This window comes from Orbicella faveolata, unplaced genomic scaffold (assembly GCF_042242905.1).
Source record: "Orbicella faveolata isolate gen_17 unplaced genomic scaffold, um_ofav_v1 contig_1, whole genome shotgun sequence".
NCBI classification, from domain to species: Eukaryota; Metazoa; Cnidaria; class Anthozoa; order Scleractinia; family Merulinidae; genus Orbicella; species Orbicella faveolata.
Genome location: NW_028301536.1, coordinates 1,425,220 through 1,444,716, shown reverse-complemented (window position 1 = coordinate 1,444,716; position 19,497 = coordinate 1,425,220). Strand labels below are relative to the sequence as shown.

The window sequence follows — 19,497 nt, the reverse complement described above, 5'->3', positions numbered from 1 at the left end:
ACCAAGTGCTGGTTTTCGATCGGATCGCGGGCTCATCTCAGGTTAACTTGTTGGAAACAGGGTAGGATTGTTCGGAAGCCGGTTAACGCTAACCCAGGATTAAAAGTTAACCGAATTATATCTTTTTTTTCTATACAAATGTTTTTTGCTGCTTTGTTTTGTGTATATAGTGATTATTAAAACTCAAAACAGAAGGCCAAACAATATACAGAAAACCGTGCCGCAAAGCTACAAAACTGAAATCAAAATTCTACCTTCTCCTGGGTTATTTGGCTCTGAACAACGCGGCCCAGGAGCTACGCTTTTAGGCTGGCCTAAATCTATATATTACATTTGTACACAAAATAAAAGCATTTAATCCTTTCACTTGACCTGGCCGAGTTTCTATTAAAAAAAGCAACAACAAAAACAAAAACAAAAACAAAAATTAGTTATCTAATATAGTACAACACGTGACCAATGGTATCGCTATAGAGTCCTAAAGCGATGACGTCACGTTACCATGACGCCGAAAAAGTCGGTTCTAAACAAACTCGTGTTGCTTTTCAAAATGGCGACGCTTTCAATCGCGTCATTGCTTTCCTATTTTTCAGATGAAAAGAAATCGATAAAGAAGGGAGACAATCATTGTAAGTCTGATCATGTGGAGTCATTTAGTTATCACGAGGGACTTTTACGCGGTGAAGTACACGCAAGTATGAAAAAGAAGGTTTATAAAGTCACGGTGAGTTACTCTTTCGAAAGTTGTTGGTTACGCTCAAGTATATATCACAGGTTGACTTTCGTTTACATAACGACGGCCAATGTGTAATCTTGCCACAACTTTTTTCTTCGAAAAACTTGTTTGCCATACGAATAATCCTTTATTTTAAACAATTGCAGATTTATTTGGATGAACAACAAAACATAAAAACAACCGAATGCGAATGTCCAAGAGGAGCGTTTAAATGTAGTCACGTGGCCGCCCTTTTCATTCATGGGATTTACCACCTAAGCCGTACAGACTTGGAATGTCGGTGGAGAAAGAGAAAATCCAACACATCGCTCTCATATCAAGCGGTTTCTGAACTGTTTCCTCCGCCAAAAGATTACTGTGCTTTGTCGAGGACGCTGACCCACGCCGATCGTTCCGCATTCTATGAAGATCTAAAGAAATATGGGAAGTTTACAGGACTTTGCCGGCTGCTCAGCCCTGAGCCCCCTGTCATCAGCAAGCTGCCCACGCCTTCTATCGAGGAAATTATTTATTCTGACGAATTTCTTCGAGCTAGAGGAATTCAAGAGCAGTTGGATTGTTTGGTCCGCAGTTCCAAACTAGATGAAGAAAAAATCGTAAGGATTAGCGAGATAACAGTTGGCCAAAGAAACAACCCTGCTTGGCATATCGCAAGAAGGGGCCGACTTACCGCTAGTAACTTTGGCTCCGTCCTAAATGCGAAAAGAATCACCCCCTCGCTATTGAAACGTCTTCTCGGAGAATATGATTTGTCGGGAGTTTAAGCGATCCAGTGGGGAGTGGACAATGAAGAGGAAGCCATTAGAGCATTCACCCTCAAAACAGGGAAAACAGTAAAAGAAACTGGTATCTGGTTGGATTCTTCTGGAATCCTTGGGGCATCCCCAGATGGCATTGTTGATGACGAAACTGTTTTGGAAACGAAGTGCCCGTACACAGAACGAAACGTTACAATAGAAGAGGCTTTGAAATCAAGAACATTTTGGCTTAAAAAAAGTGAAAGTGGGCGGGGTTATGCATTGAAGAAAGAGCATGTCTACTGGCACTAAGCACAGGGAGAAATGTACTTTTCACGTAGGAAGGTTTTGTTATTTTGTTGTATGGACTACAAAAGATGTAGCTATTTTACTGATACAAAGGGACGACACATGGGTAGAAAACATTCCGCGCTTACTTCAATTTTACCATGACCATTTATTCCCAAAAGTAGTGGAAGGAGAATTGTAATTTCTTTAATTTCCCAAATCAGGAAGAGAAATTTTAACTTTGTAATTCCCAAAAGTAGTCAAAGGAGAACGCATGTAATTTTTCATTCCCAAAATTAGTGGAAGGAGAGTATTGTGGTTGGTTGATACTTAGTCTTTAAAGCAAGCCAGCTAATATATCCATGAGTGATTTCGAGATAAACTTTTAAACATGAAAACATATTAGAATTCTATAATTGCACTGAAATAGCTTGATAGTATTTTCTTCCCATTAAGTTTTCCAAGAAAGAAAGTTGGGAGGTAGAGCTCCACTTATTTTCTTTGGAGAAGAGGGAGGTGGGGGATATCCCCTTGTCATTTGCCAAGCAATGATTAAGATCATTTTTCATAATTTCACAGATGAATGAAAATAGTATTTGAGTTTTCAGTGTAATGACTTCTTATGACAAAGCATTTAAGTAATAGAAGTTCTGTTCAAAGTAAGGCAACAGTGTTGTCTGTTGTATGGTCACTCTTAAAATATGTAGCGTATGGGATGTGAGTAACATAAATATCCAATTTATATTTGAGTTCACCATGACATTTGTAATTAAATGTTGCTTTAGCTTTGAAATATAATCTTACATTCACTTGTATGCTATGAACAAAACTATTCAAAAACCATATCTTCACATCCCTCCTTAATTAATGGGAATTGCAAATTTACAAGAGCAGCACGCAACTGAAATAATACATCAGCATAACAACGTAAGTAGGAGGTGATAAAACTCAAAATTCTAAAGTCTTTCAGCCTGGCATTGGCTCTTTCGACGTGGATCCGACACCTTGCTATAGCCTTTGTAGCCCTTGCCTCGCTTTCAGTGAAAGCTCCTTTGTTCAGAAATGGTGGTACATTAACTGAAACTCCATGGGGGACAATGTCCTGGATGAGAAATCCTTTGTCAGCAAGTATCATGTCCCCAGGGGTTAAGTGTTGGAGGAGGCCCGACTCCTGCACGATGGCTTTGTCTGGAATAGACCCCGGGAAAAGCTTACTTACATAGTTTATGACGGCATTTGGTGCAACACCAACAATGACTTTAAATGAATTCATTCCACGATAGGATGAGTATGTTGCATTTTGCTGACTCATCAGTCCAGGTGCTGCAACCTCGATATCAGTGCAGTCTATGACTATACGACAAGATCCATACTGACTAAAGGATGATGGCGCTGATAGTTTCCTTTTGTCTCGTGATGGAATTGATGTCATAATGTCTTTAAATAAAATTTCATGCAACACATGAATAAATGTTGTAACAATGTTAGCAATTGTAGCAACACTACAGTTAAATAGCTGGGCCAAGTGTAGGTTTGTGTAGTTCTGTTTGACTTTCATCAAACTAATAAAAATCTGGTCATCAAAGGTGATAGATTCCACCTTCCAGCCCGCAAAATAGTTGATGGAATCTTTAAACCTCAAGGCATGTCTCACCACAATGTCAAAGACTTCTTTTGTTGGAAGCCCAGTTTCCATTCTAATAACATCTCCTGGAAGCTCTGTCACAGTGTAACACCTGTTCTTGTAGTGTAATCTATCCTCTAGATTCTTTAACTCTCTTTTTGCTAGGTCCAGTTCTGCCTCAAGGATAACCTCCTGTGTTGTTTTTGGTCTTTGTTCATTCTCCTTTTCAACAGATGGTGGTTCATTTCTTTGAGCCTGTTCTACCAACTAACTTAAAGTCTTCTCCTTGGGCACACTCTTCTTTTTCTTTGGAGGAGGTCCCCTTTGCTCAGCGAATAGTTTGTCTTTGTTCCGCTCAAAAATTTCTGGGCCATTCGACTTCTTGCCCTCTCTAAAATGACAGCTACACACCCTTGAGTGCTTGCCGGGCATTCTGTCTTCTCTCCTGTAGAAGTAAGATTAAGAAATCGCCATTTAGTTTGTGATCTGATGTGAGAATTACGTGATTATAATGTTTATACATAAAAATTTTACTAATGCGTAGTGAAAACAAATGCATGTTCAGTTCACAGTTATATTCAAGCTTTCTCAAGGTTCATAATGCAAGGTAACGCAAAATGTACGAAAAATATCGTAATCAAAGCACTCACAGACTAAAATGATATATAAAAAAACACTGCATGCGGTTGTTGAGACATTCGTCGCTTCTACGGTACAACATTTCGAGTCGGTGAAAATCGCACATTCACTCAAAACTGCCGTATTTTATGTTGTATTCAAGCAGCAAGATAATGATGAATACCGTTACTAACCTTATCAGACGGATCCATCGTTTGTATTCGTCTTTTTCCTTTTCTGCGCTCGGAAATTTAAAGTATTTGCAAGTATGGCTCTCCGAAGAATGGTTGCGCGACGGGGCAAAGCAGTAGACCATTTCCGTCCCTTTAGATCTATTTCTTATGACAAAAGCGGTAATTTCGCAATAGCAATTGACCTTTTCACCCTCTGTCCGTCTTCGTGGCGTCTTTTGTTGCAAAACACAGGGTTACGAAGGGTTTTGACCTCCGGACAAAGCGATGACAAAGACTACGTGACCTACGCGCAAGAGATAATCCGAGTTGTTTAGAACCCAATATTTTAGCGCCATGGTAACATGACGTCACACTTTAGGACTCTACATAACCTTGTTAAAAATTCCAGCTGATGTTAACCCAACGGTTGGACATTGGGTGGATCCCACTGGGGTAACGCAAAATACGGGGACCCCAACACACCTGGAGGCGCACAAGAACTGCAGAATTGGAGGAGAGATAGCTCACGTGGCGGGAGTGAAAGTTACTACGCAAAATATGGTCAGGTGGCAGGCACTAGTTGACGACCTATGTTCCACCAGGAACGAAAAGGATTGAGTGAGTTACTGGCTGAGTCAACCTAAGCACCTTTTGGCCAGATGTTCGCGTTAAATAATTGTTATCTTGTCAGACCTGATTTACTCCTTCATGAGTCCAGGTATTTTTAGTTTACTTTCAAATTTTATCTGTGGGTGTTTTATTGAAGAGCGATAACCTCAAAGTGCCACTGTGATCAGATTCTCGATATCCATGTTTTCTAGTGTAGAGAATTGCACGATTCAGCTGTATAAGAGCCAAAGTTTTTGTTATTCGTTATGCGAATTCCTGTACTACTTGCTTTTATATGTATTTCAACCCGTGTGGTATTTTTGAGAAAAGGACATCATTTGGTCTAATTCTCAACCAAGACTTGGAACAAGAAAAATGAATTGCGGCCGTAAATTCTTGAAAATAAAGGTCCAAAAAACGTGCGTTCTAATGTTAGTAATAGATTGAAATTTCGCAGTAAATCTAGGAAAGACCTATTGCGTACGAAAATGTAAAAAAAAAGTGCAGGATATCGAGAATTTGTTCACAGTGGCACTTCAAGATGATGCCAGTTTATTTCATGTGACTGCTTCAGGTACAGGGCGTTAAATATGAATGTTCTACCGGCCTCCTTTGCATCTTTGTGCGCAATCTTTGACGGGTCTTAATCGGTGAATAGCCCTTCAGTCTGTCCCTAGTTGGAAATTTTAAATTAAACCCCTTAAAAAGAAGACCAATCTGATTGTGGCTTGTGCTTTCTTTAGCCTCTAAACCTGAAAGGGAAATTTCATCGAGATTAACCCAAAAAGATAATGAGATTGCTACAAATGGTAGGGTTTCTTCATTAACATCCTAAACGAGACCAACTTCACTAATTTACACCCCTATAGGGATGACGAGCATCCCCGATCTTTTCACATGAGGCCAGGAGCCATAATCGGGGACGGAGACCGTAAGCCCTGGGATCCACGCGCACCTATGATATGGGACAATTTTTCTATTTTTAGAACAAATTGCGCCATCCTGACGTCATATATCCGCGCGGGTCCACGCATATGTCGCAGGCTCTCACGCGGATGTTGTCACGTTGCCTGATCAAATGGTGAGAGTTAAGAGACCTTGAGAGATTATCTTACGTATGTTTCACGGCGATGGCAGGGAATAAGGCAGGGAATACGAACCAGGGCGCTTATATGTAGTTTTATGCTCTGAGCTAACGGAAAAGGTGGGTTTTTCAGGATCGAAAACAAGTCCTCAATTTCGCGCTGGGAATGAATAATATCTGCTCGCGCTAGTTGTACGAGTAAGATTTTGCGTTTGTTCTGTAAAGAAAAGTTATGCAATAAAACTCTCTACTCTGGTATCGAGTTAATTTGTGAGTTTCTCAGACAATGGTTAATCATAACCAAAACCTGTTTCGATGGTTTCTTATTGTTTCTGCTTGTTTGGTGAGTTTGCAAAAGTTTTTGAAAGGAAAGTCTGACGCGTACAATTAGCTCATTTGCATGGTGCAGCTCGTGCACTTTCAAGTCCGAGTCGGTGTTTTCAATTGTCAACAAATCTTGACAAAGATTTCTTTCGTTATCTTTTGCTCTAAGATGCTGCAACAAACGGAACGCAAAAAAGGCTGCTAACATCATGTGTGTTTCTTCAACATAAGCATAGTGAAGTTTTACACTGCGATAATGAAAATAGACAAGGAGTTTTGATAACTCGATCAACAAAATCGAAATCGTTATTCGAAGTTGATTAAAGAAAGCATCATCGGAACTTTGCTGATTATTTCTGCTTTATTCACATATTTTCAGCTTAGCTTTTAATATGTTCTCAAACATTTATCAATCTTAAACATATTTAAAAACTATAGAGTTATTGTTTGAGTTCGATGTACGCTTTCACACGAAAGTGCAGTGGAAGTACAATTTGTCATGTTTACTGACTGTACAAAACACGCATCGGCGGGCGCTCTAATTCATCGACAACAGAGAATTTACTGGATTTTTACACAGATAAAACTGAGCAGTATCTACGGACGTAAAGTTACTAGGCCTTGATGAAACATCAAGCGTTGCTTACAATTCAGGCGAAACTCAAACTGACCAAACTAGCCATTATTTTGTTTTACTTTTCAGTCGCGATAGACTGGCAAATTCCTCGCAAGCGTGTGGCAAGAGGAGCTAGGAAACTATGAAGTCCTGAAGCTCTGCCAAATCTAAATATATCCAGCTAGTTTTTTGCTGTGCAATGGAAAAGCTGTTAATCTTCAACATATGTGAAATTTAAAGTGGAGTAATGTACAGCTCATGTAAAAGAAGCATCCGTCGGAACACAACTTGGTCAGCGATATATATCTAAGCTTAAAGCGGAACATACCTATATTCGACACTGTCTTACTTCACTCAAACTGGAGCAGCTTACGACGAAAATACCTGAGAAAAATTCCAACAGACGCAAACGCGTTGAGTTGTGAGCCAAAAACATGAAAATTTTCGGGAATTTCGGACGCCATTTCCCCCGCGCGACATCCGCAAAAATCCTCGCAGCATGTACGCGCGTGTGCCGCAGGCGATGGCGCAATTTGTTCTAAAAATAGAATTATTGTCCCATATCATGGGGACAACCCCAATACTAGAAATGGCGCGCGCTTACGGTCTCCGTCCCCGATTATGGCTCCTGATGAGGCTTAATATGGCCGCCATCTTCAAACGAAGTCCAGCATCTCGGGTCTATTAACGCTTTTCTTAGTACCTGGCTAGTTTTTGTCTTTACATCAAGACAGTCTACTGTCGCCTGGATCTCAATATTAGAATCCCATCTCTTCACGGGTTGAAAAAAGGATGATGTCAAACTTGAACACGGCCATGTTAGTCGAATATGGCTGCCAACTTAAAAAGAAATGCAAGTATTCTACTCTTTCAACTTTTTATTTAGTAGCTTGGTAGTTTTTGTGTGAATATCAAGATATAAAACTGTCACCTAAAACTTCATCTCTCGATGTTAAAATCCCATCTATTTAACGGGAGGAAAAGAGTATGATGTGAAACATCGACCATGTTAGTCTAATACGGGCCGCCATCCTGAAACGAAGTTCAAAATCTCAGGTCTAATGTCATTTTTCGTAGAACCTTACTAGTCTTTGTCTCTATATCAAGACAGTCAGCTATCGCCTGGAACGTCATCTCTGGATATTAGAATCCCATCTCTTTAAGGGGTTAAAAAGAGGATGAAGTCCAAAAAGAGGCCATGTTAGTGTAATATGGCCGCCATCTTGAAATTTTTTGGTCTCAAACCTTTTAATGTAGTAGCTTGGTAGTTTTTGTGTGGATATCAAAATATAAAACTTTCACGTAATTTCTCCATGGTAGAATGCAGTCTCTCGATATTACAATCTCGGCTCTATTACGGGTTGAAAAGAAGATGATGTGAAACAACAGACATGTAAGTCTAATAAGGCCGCCATCTCAAAACGAAGACCAACATTTCAAGTCTAATAACATTTTTCCTAGTACCTACTGTTGCCTGAAACGGCATCTCTTGATATTAGAATCCCATCTTTTTAAGGGGTTAAAAAGAGGATGAAGTCCAAAAAGCGGCCATGTTAGTGTAATATGACCGCCATCTTGAAATTTTCTGGTCTCAAACCTTTTAATGTAGTAGCTTGGTACTTTCTGTGTGGATGTCGAGATAGAAAACTTTCACGTAAAACTTAATTTCTCCATGGTAGAATGCAGTCTCTCGATATTACAATCCCATCTCTATTACAGGTTGAAAAGAAGATGATGTGAAACAACAGACATGTAAGTCTAATAAGGCCGCCATCTCAAAACGAAGTCCAACATTTCAAGTCTAATAACATTTTTCCTAGTACCTACTGTTGCCTGAAACGGCATCTCTTGATATTAGAATCCCATCTTTTTAAGGGGTTAAAAAGAGGATGAAGTCCAAAAAGCGGCCATGTTAGTGTAATATGACCGCCATCTTGAAATTTTCTGGTCTCAAACCTTTTAATGTAGTAGCTTGGTACTTTCTGTGTGGATGTCGAGATAGAAAACTTTCACGTAAAACTTAATTTCTCCATGGTAGAATGCAGTCTCTCGATATTACAATCCCATCTCTATTACAGGTTGAAAAGAAGATGATGTGAAACAACAGACATGTAAGTCTAATAAGGCCGCCATCTCAAAAGGAAGTCCACCATTTCAGGTCTAATAACGTTTTTCCTAGTAGCTTGCTAGTTTTTGTCTTTACATCAAGACAGTCTACTGTCGCCTGGAACTTTATCTCTCGATATTAGAATCCCATCTCTTTTACGGCTTGAAAAGAGGTTGATGTCAAACAACAGCCATGTAAGTCTAATATGGCCGCCATCTTGAAAGGAGTGCAATCATGATTTTTCCGGTCTAATAATTTTTTTTGTGGTAGCTTGGTAGTTTTTGTGTGGATATCAATACATAAAACTGTAACGTAAAACCTCATCTCTCGATGGTAGAATCCCATCTTTTACACTGGTGAAAAAGAGAATGATGTCAAACATCGGCCAGGTTAGTCTAATGGGGGGAGGGGGGGTGGGGGGCTACATGAGAGTGTTCCCTTTCCCTCCCCCGGGGGAAAACAGCCAAGTATCACTGGAATTTATTTCTTTAGAATCATGTTGCGCCGCAGTTTTTATGTCATAATCGAGCTAAATAGCTCTTGATCTAAAATAAGGTGTGGCACAACTATTACATGTATAAAATACTGCACTACCACAGAACTATATTTTCCGGACATTTTTTTAAAATTAGGTTTGATAAATATTGCATTTCTTCTCCCCTGAGACAGAATTGACACAGAAAGGTAGATTATGCTCCAAGATGTTGCACATAAGACTACAAAGTACTCTGGGTGTGTTTGAGATCAAGTGGTAATTAATGAGGCTAGTTGCCTTTTATATCTTATACTTCAGATATGGTTTAATTTTTTGGCTCTGTGAATTCCACTCAAGAGCTAAAAATTCAGCAAAATCTTCAAGTTATGAGTGTAACCTCATGACAACCACCTCAAAGACATCTCGAGATCACACTGATACATGCACTAAACAGAGGAGAAATTATGTTGAGCTGATCATGCAAGAGTTTCGTTGATAATCACAACAAAGGAGTAATTCTCATTTCTTCTAGATCTCCTCTAAGTGATTTATAAAAGAAATAGAAAACAATCCCTCCAACTTACATCTCGCTACACCTCCTATTCCCACGAACATAACACTCGTTTCTGTCTTCTACTACTTTTTGATTTTTGTTTGGTTTTTTGTAAACAAATGTTATAAATAATGTAAGAAATAAGCGAGAGCACATTTTACCACAGTTGTGAAATGTAACTTCTAGACACTTGTCACAAAGAGTAAGTCCATCTTTCACTGAACCCCTTAAAAAGAGTGCTGTTTTTAAAGGTGTCACTTTTATTTATATATTTACTGACGGTGTCAATTTGAACGCATTTGCGGTTGATTTCACAGTTGTACATGATGTTTCCTTGTCGGGATGTTGGATGATCCTAGATCCAGAGATTCATGATTTGGTGTTAACCTTCATCTCAGTACGTTTTAGTGAATACCTGAAGCCTCGAAAGCCTCAGCACGGGAAGAATGTGGTCCGTTCAGGTGTTAACCGTTAAGATTTGACCGGTGGCAACTTCTGTACCACCAAGCTCCTTTGTGATATTGTGCACAGCTGCCAGCCGACTTTTCGTCATTGTCGTTATCATTCGTAGAAAACTGCATACCACTAAAATAAAATTTTGAGATAAAAACACACAGGTTTAAATTTGCAAAACATGTTTCGGATGACCAACATCCATCTTCAGTTGTAATACAAATGAACAGCTAGACGGTGTGATAAAAAACCATTGTATTTTCTAGTTCTTCATATTTATGTTGTTATTTAGTATTCATATTTTCTATGAAAGTTCGCTTTTATATCACATCAACTAGCCGTTCATTTGTATTTGCAACTGAAGATGGATGTTGGTCATCCGAAACATGTTTTGCAAATTTAAACCTGTCCAACATGTTTCGCAAATTTAAACCTGTCCAAATTTAAGAACCTTCCGAATACACTTCCACTTCCATTTCTCTAATAACGCTTCTTCCTCTTGTTTCTTTAGCAAAGTTAAAAGCTTTGAAGTCTGGCGTGATCATTTTTGTTATTCCGTTTGCAGAAGTAATCATTTCAAAGGCTAGAAACCATTGAAGATACATGTTCTGGTTTTAGATTTTGATTTGATAGAGAATAATCTACGCCAGGTTAGGTGACTAGCCGGTTGAACATAACTCTGTGACCAGCATTAATTATTAGTTGTAGTTATCAACTTTGCGTTGTCATAGGAAGGATAATGTGATCCGAATCTCGTTGTGACTAGATTTTAATTTGTTTATTTTCCGAGTTTTTCTTAATCAAACGCTTTGTATATCGCAATCAGTGGGGGATCGAAACTCAGCTGCATGCAATGTTTGGTCCTTAGATTAAGATCAACGTATCCGGAGCTTTCATAAGTATAACAAAAACAGAGTCGTTGTCAGAGGAAACTGACCAAGGTCAAAAGATCGAGGACGGCCGTTTACTGCCTCATTTTCCACAGCATGAAAGCTATCCGAAAAGTTCGTTTTTCTTCGAGATATTCGGGTAACCTCCTAAGCGGTCTAGCCAAAATTTCGGTTAACTTATGGTGATGATGACTTCGTTAAGTTGAACCTAACAGATACGGTAACTTTGGTTTAACCTAAAAAGATACGTACTTCGTGCAACTTCTTGAAACTCCTTTATTTGGCCGATAACATTTGCTTCACTCTCGTTTCATTTTCCTGACTCATTACCTGTAATAGTGCGGCCTTTTTCGATGTTGCGGTTAATTATAATGGTAAAGTAATGACCCAGTTTAATTATGTTGAGCGAGGTTTTTCCATCAAAACTCCTGACTCACTGTTGGATTTTCTATTTTGAACTTGGATTTGTCCCCAGTCATCGTCCCCATGGATTGTTTTTAATCCTGACTTATTGTTCATTAGATCAACACAATTTTTGTGGGTTCATTGTTCCCGGATACTGTTATTTTCCCGGTTGTGGTAAGCATAGCTTTGCCTTTGGTTGCATTGTTGTTCAAAGCGAACAAATCATCCTCGTCAGCAAATATCCGCCCTGGCTAGACAGCAGAAAGCTGCCTTCCGATAACAATAGAGGGAGTAGTGCAAAGTAATAAAAAATCGGAAATCTGAGAATCCGTTGTACACCGTTTGCAAACGTATCCTGCGAAAATCACGAGTTAAAACGTCTCAGAGCATTAACCACATTCCACTCTTATTTTACGAATATTCTAAGTTAGAACCTGTAATCTTATTTTATTTTTATTTCGTTGCTCTTTGTCACTTTCCGGGTCAGCTGTAGGCACGAGAGAGGTTCAATATCACTCCGCATCATACCAGTGGGGGAAGGGAATTATAATGAAACCCCATTTTTTTAATAAATACGTTTAGCTGATAAGCTTTGCAAATGGCCCTTATTAACTGCTCGAGTAAAATACTTTGAACGATTTTAATACATTCCTACTCGGGACACAGAGTAGACCAACAAAACGATTTAATTTAACTAAAAATAGACGAATCGAAACTTATAGAGCTGACTAATCACTGTTGACAAACTTAACGAGTTCTACAGCTAATACCATCACGGCTTAACTGACCAATCAGTTTCAAAGAACCGGACCTATATCACTATCGATTGTCAGACACTGAACACTTGACACCGAAGGTGACTTCCGCCCGGGTTGTCGAAACATCAGTTACCAACGATAATTATTTTGTGTTTAATTGAGTATTTTTACGCAATTACTAAGCACACCTTCTATTGTGAGTTTCGAGAATCACAGTAGTATGACGTCATAGATCTTGTAACACCTACTGAAACGTGCTTAAATCATTCTTCAAGAAGAAGACTTCAAAGTTAATAATTATGTAAAAATAGCAACACAAAATATAAATTAGAAGTTGGAAAGAAAAGAAATTCAACGTGTCTCGATCCATTCACAATTTTTGAGGGTATTTACCATGTATGATCGATGTGCTCATTGATAGGCAATTCTGAACAATCTACTTGATTACTCTCCTGAAGATGGCATAAATTTAGATAGCGTGAACATTATGTCTTTTAAATCCGGGTTACTTACTGCAAATTCAAAGTCGGGCCTTACAATCAGAACCATCCATGTAAGGAAGGCCGATATAACATAGGACCAAGGCGTCATCCCGAGAAAAAACTTTCTTGTATTATGCCCTGCAATTCAGATAACTTTAAGTTGTAGCAGTTAACCTGAATATTTCTTTCATCCGGCAGGACTTCTTGTCCTAGATGCGACATGCCATGGACACCTTTCAGAACCGTGATTTAGTTCAAAGGAACTGACGTAACCAGTCGTAAACAGTTACAAAGTTTAGTTTTAGTTTTTTTGGCTTTGCAATATTTGGTTATGGATCAACAGATATGCTTGTCAACAATAAACAAATATTCCAAAGCCTAAGAACATATGCCACCATCCAAGTTAACAGTTCAAATACGTGCCTTTGGGATGAATATCACGTGACATCCTAATAAGGACAGGCGCTTGAGTTCTGTTACTTTGGCAGGAGAACCTGAACGTTATATGGAAGCAACATAAACTATATCGCCTCAATAACTGGAGAGTGATCGATTCGTAATGAATTTCGATTCACCTCACTTTGTTGGGTAACAAAGCAATAAAGCGGTATTTGCTTTTAACAGATGTAAACAAACAATCTGATAAGTTCCATGATCGTGTTTGTTTGTTTGTTTATTTGTTTTATTGCTTTTTTAGTTTCTGTTTTGAAAATGATAAAACGTGCTTTATGATGGGAAGGAAATTGGCTACTTTTGTTTTGTAGACAACGTCAGTAATGTTTCTGGACATAAGATATAGTATAGGCTAAAGAAATGCACACAAACTTGAATTGCAGTTATTACATTTTATGGGAATTTACTTTATGGGAAAACTAAATGTAGAAAATTAAAATATCGTCAAAAAGCTTATAACGTTAACTGTTCACTGTGGTGGGATGCAATTATGACAAAGCATTATCGTTTGTTTCATGATGTAGCCATTTCTGTGATATTAATAGCTGTCAACAGTTTTGCAAAGTTGCCGTCATCTGAATGAACATGAAGGCACATGTGGAAAACTTTTAGTCACGTTTTTGAGAAGTATTTACATGACGTCAATCAAAGTATCATAACTGGGTATATTTTTGTATTGAATATCACGTGGGAGAAACCTTCCTCTGGTTGCATTGAGGTTTCGAAAAAAAACGCTTTGACTAATACACTATGTTCTAGAAGAAAACGTATTCCTGTGGCAGATGCAAAATTGTCTTCTTACTTAAATTATTGATCCTTAATAATGTTACGCGTGCTTTTAGTCATGCACGTTTTCCTAAAAATAAAGTTATAATTACTGACAGCCTATTTCTCATAATTTAAGTTCTCCCAAATCTATTCAAGAATTAATACCAGTTGATTGCCAGCTAAATATGACTATTTGGACCGTAACACTAACCAAACTGTCGACCAGACTGTCGAGTAAGCTTTGCATTTGGCCATCCAACTGCTCAAGTAAAGTACCTTGAATTTATTTAAATTTTTCTTTTTGGAGACATAAACAAGACCAACGAAGGGACCTCAAAGGCTAAAAATAAACGAATCGAGAATTATAGAGCCGACTAATCACTATTGACAAACATGAGTCTTTTACGGCAAAACCATGACGGCTAAACTGACCAATCAGGGTGGTTCCAAAGCACCGGACTTATGACATACACTAACGATTGTCAGACACTATACACTTGACACTGAAGGTTACGTCCGCCCTGGATGTCGGAACATCAGTTACCAACGATAACTATTTTGTGTTTAATTAAGTATTTTTAAGCAATTATTGGGCACACCTTTTATTGTGAGTTTCAAATCTTGCGGTAGTACGACGTCATAGATCTTGTAACATCAACTGATAACGTGCTGAAAATCATTCTTCAAAAACGAGACTTCAAAGTTAATAGTAATGTGAAAATAACAACTTAAAATATAACTTAGAAGTTGGAAAAAAAAGAAATTTAACGTGTCTCGATCCATTCACAAATTTTTGAGGGTATTTACCATGTATGATCGATGTGCTCCATGATAGACAATTCTGAACAATCTACTTGATTACTCTCCTGAAGATGGCATAAATTTAGATGGCGTTAAAATGGGCTAATTACTGCAATTTCAAAGCCGGGCCTTACAATCAGAACTATTTATGTAGGGAAGGCCGATATAACATTGAACCAAAGCGTTGTTAGATTAAAGTGTTTTTCCTTATGCAATATAACCAGTTTCGACGTGTATGAAGACATGTCTCTTTAAGATTGTGGCAGACTTACGGTCAATAATTGGAATTTTATCTAAAAGACGTTCACGCAGAGATATCAACATTGGATTAACATTCAACGTTAAATACAAGTTAAGGAGCCCCCAAAAAATCGTATTAAATCAAGTGATTTGCCCGGTTATCTGTATTGATTTCGTAACAAAAAATTGTAAAATTCACCATCTTTATTAACTTATCAAAAAATTGTAGTTGTGAATTAATCAGGATTGATGCGCATCTCATGCCCAACTTACTAAGAACGAATGCGAATGAAAGCTAGAAAAAGTTTAGCAATGATTTCTCTAGAAAAAGATACAGCCACTATTGGCTATAGTTGTCAAATGCTAGCTAGAATGATACGGTGCTCCACAAAACTATTTCTTCCTTGCGTCTAAGATGCATTCAGAAATAACACAAGCAGTTATTATAAACCTTCATATTCTTATAAAACTGCAGTATTTGTTATCAATTCCGTTTGCAGTTTCAATGACGTAAGCGCGAAGTAGAGATACGTAAGACTTTTCAAAAGTTTTCCTTCTTGCTACAAGGACAACACTTTCCTTCTCAGAGCCTGAAACACCTACAAGGAATATGTGAAACAGTTAGATTCATCTCGGACAAGTGGAACCGGAATAGCTGGAGAATAAACTGGTCAAATATTATGACGTCCATAAATGCCTTGGATGAACTGTTCTAAAGGACACGACTCTTGAAAGTGCATGCGTGAGGAATTTTTACAACAGTTGGTGGCCTCCCTAGCTATTGATAACCTATCTACATTCATTGCGTTTTACAGCGAAGACAATCCACTGAGAGGCCTCTTTGTTATCACGATTTCAGACACACTTCAGACACCTTACTCCGCGGTTGACGGGTAATATGACGTCACTACCTGGTGTTGCGCGCGACGTCGGTGCCACCAAATTATTTTCGAGTATATTGTTCCAAAACATTTCTTACTTTAAATCCAAAAAGATGACAAGCCTTGCACTCGAGTTGGTGTAGATTTAAATCGCATGCCATATTCGTTCGTAAAAGCTATTTCAAATCCCAATTTTCCAGTGTATCTGCCTTTCATAATGTATTTAGTGGATATTTTCTAGTAATTTCTGCGTAGTAGCTATTTGGTGGATCCCTTCGTCACCGTTTTTCAATCAAACTCAGTATTTGGCTTACTCCAGCCACGAAAAGCATGTAAATATAATAATATTATTTTTTGTGTGTGTGTGTGTTTGTAATTGATATTTGAAGATTGTTATTGACGAGATTTTATTACTGCGCTTTTCTTGTGGGAAATAAAAAGTTCAAGAAATCTACGATCGCTAATACAAAATTGATGAGACCCACCAACAGGAAAATAAAATATAATCAACAAACTGGGAAAGTTTTGCAAAGACTCACAAGATGTCGAGACGAACCTCGTGTATGCCGGCATCCTCATTATCTTTTAATTTTTCCCGCTAGCGATAAAAGTATCTCACTTTACTCTCTTGCTCTTCCTCACTTCGCTACCGTGCTTCCTTTTTTAAGATGCTCTTCGGTTTCAGGCCAAAACCATGCGATACAGAGATAATCTACGCAAATTATTCATCAACAGTTGTCCAAAGGGTGCGACGATGGATAGAAGCGAACACTCAGAGCTTGCCCACCTTAATTATGTTGAACAATTATTTGCTATCAAAACTCCTGACTCACTGTTGGATTTTCTATTTTGAACTTGGATTAGTCCCCAGTCCTCCTTACCACGGACTTTCTTTTAATCCTGACTCATTGTTCATTACATCAACATAGTCTTTGTGTTCTCAATGTTCCCGGATGCCGTTACTTTCCCGGTTGTGGTGAGCATAGTTTTTCTCTTAGTTGTCTTCTTGTTCAAAGGGAACAAATCATTCTCGTCAGCAGGTTTCCGCCCTGGCCTGACAGCATAAAGCTGCCTTCCGGTCAGTACACCGTTTGCAAACGTAACGGAATAAACCAAATTTCCCTTACATTTTACGAACAATATTCTAAAACTCTATAATCTTATTATTCCTCCATTTTCCTTTGTCGCTTAAAAGGACAGCTTCAGCCACAGGAGAGGTTAATGATCACAAACATAATATACGGCAAGGAAAAAAAATGAAATCCCATTTCTTTTTAATAAACTACGTTAAGTAAGCTTTCATGTGGCCGTGTCCAACTATTCGAGAGAAGTACCTCGAATGTCCTTAATATTTTTCTTATTGGAGACATAAACAAGACCGAGGAAGTCACGTAAAAGGAAACGACTTAATTTGACTGAAAATAGACGAATCAAGACTTACAGAATTGACTAATGACTGTTGATGATTTTTAACGCGTACAGCTAATACCATCCCAGCTAAAAGGACCAATCAGTTTCAAAGAACCGGACTTGTAACACTATCGATTGTCAAACACTATGCACTTGACACTGAAGATGACTTCCGCCCAGTTTGTCGAAACATCATTTACTAACAGGGTAGCTATTTTGTGTTTCATTAAGTATTTTAAGCAATTGCTGGGCGCACTGTACCTTACATCGTAAGTGTCGAGTTTTACGGTAGTATGACGACATAGATCTTGTAACACCAACTGATAACGTGCTGAAAATCATTCTTCAAAAAGAAGGATTCAAAGTTAACGATAACTTAACAAAAACAAAATGAAATATAAATTAGAAGTTGTAAAGAAAAGAGATTCAACGTGTCTTGAACCATTCACAAGTTTTTGAGGGTATTTGCCGTGTATGTTCGATGTGCTCGATGGGCAATTCTGAACAATCTACTTGATTACTCTTCTGAAGATGGCATAAATTTAGATGGGGTTAACATAGGTTAATTACTGCGAATTCGAACCCGGGCCTTACAATCAGAACTATTCATGTAGGGAAGGCCGATATAATATGGAACCAAAGCGTTGTTAGATTAAAGTGTTTTCCTTGTGCAATATAACCAGTTTGGACGTGCATGAGGACATGTCTCTTCAAGGTTGCGGCAGACTTACGGTCAATAATTTGAATTTTATCTAAGAGAATTTCTCTCAGAGATATTAACATTGGAATAACATTCCAAACAAAAAAATTTCCTATCAAATCCAGTGAATTTCCTAGTTATCCGTATTGATATCGTTAAAGGGTTGTAGTTGTTCATCGTGGTAATTAAACGCATTAAACGACCAACGTGCTGAAAGCTAAATTGACTCTGGTTAGTGTAGTTACATCCACTTTTGGCTCTAGTGGTCAAATGCTAGCTAGCGTGATACAGTCCTCCTCAAAACTGTTTCCTCCTTGCCTCCAAGATTTAATATCCGAAATAGGACAAGCAGTTATTACAAACCTTCATATTCTTAGAAAACTGTAGTATTTGTTATCAATACCGTTTTATGCAGTTTCAATGATGTAAGCCTTACGTAGAGATATTTGAGACATTTTAATTTTTTTCCTTCTTGCTACAAGGACAACCGCTTCCGTCCTAAAGCCTAAAACACCTACAAGGAATAACTGAAACAATTAAATTCATCTTAGACAAGTACAATCGAAATAGCTGGAGAATAAAACAGATATGTATGACGTCCAAAAAAGTCCTGAGATTAACTCTCCTGAATGAAGCGACTCTCGAAAGTGCTTGCCGGCCTGAGGAATTTTTACAACAATTGGTGGCCTCCCTAGCTATTGATAACTTATCTACATTCATTGCGATTTTACAGCGAGGCCAATTCACTGAGACGCCTCCTTGTCATTACGACTTCAGACACACTCGGCGGTTGTCGGGGAATATGACGTAACAGCCTGCTATTGCACGGAACGTTGACGATGCCACCAAATTATTTTAGAGTATGCTGTTCCAAAACACTTTTACTTTAGGCCTGACAAAATTATAAAACTTGCACTCGAGTTGGTGTCAAATTGAAATTGATCCCTTATTCGTTTGTAAAAACTATTTCAAATCCTAATTTTCGAGTGTATTTGCCTTTCATATATAATGTATTTGATACATATTTTGGAGAGCTGTATCGTAATGTATTACTTTCTGCGTGTGACTTATTTAGTGCATCTCTTCACCGTTTTTCAATTCTAGTACAGTAGAACTTCGATTTAACGAACCACTAAATAACGAAGTCCTCGATTTAAATAACGATTTTCTTAACCCAATTAATGGTAAAATATATGGAAAAAGCCTCGATGCGACGAAACCTCGTTATAGCGAACACATTTTGTCAGTCCCAGAAGTGACCCACAAAAAGGAAATTAAAATCTAATCAATAAACTGGGAAAGTTTAGACAAG

At 38.2% G+C, this 19,497-nt stretch overlaps 1 protein-coding gene and 1 pseudogene across 1 annotated transcript; one reads left to right on the top strand and one right to left on the bottom strand.

The window, feature by feature from the left end:
* Positions 1 to 550: 550 nt before the first annotated feature.
* On the top strand, positions 551 to 1,968 carry LOC149117667 (uncharacterized; annotated as a pseudogene).
* Positions 1,969 to 2,298: 330 nt separating this feature from the next.
* Positions 2,299 to 4,530, bottom strand: LOC149117666 (uncharacterized). The gene is made up of 2 exons (XM_089283900.1): positions 4,198 to 4,530; positions 2,299 to 3,830 (listed from the first exon to the last, which is right to left on the bottom strand). The coding sequence occupies exon 2, from the start codon at positions 3,455 to 3,457 to the stop codon at positions 2,591 to 2,593; it is 867 nt and encodes a 288-aa protein (XP_089140026.1). The 5' UTR covers positions 3,458 to 3,830; positions 4,198 to 4,530; the 3' UTR covers positions 2,299 to 2,590.
* Positions 4,531 to 19,497: the final 14,967 nt, after the last annotated feature.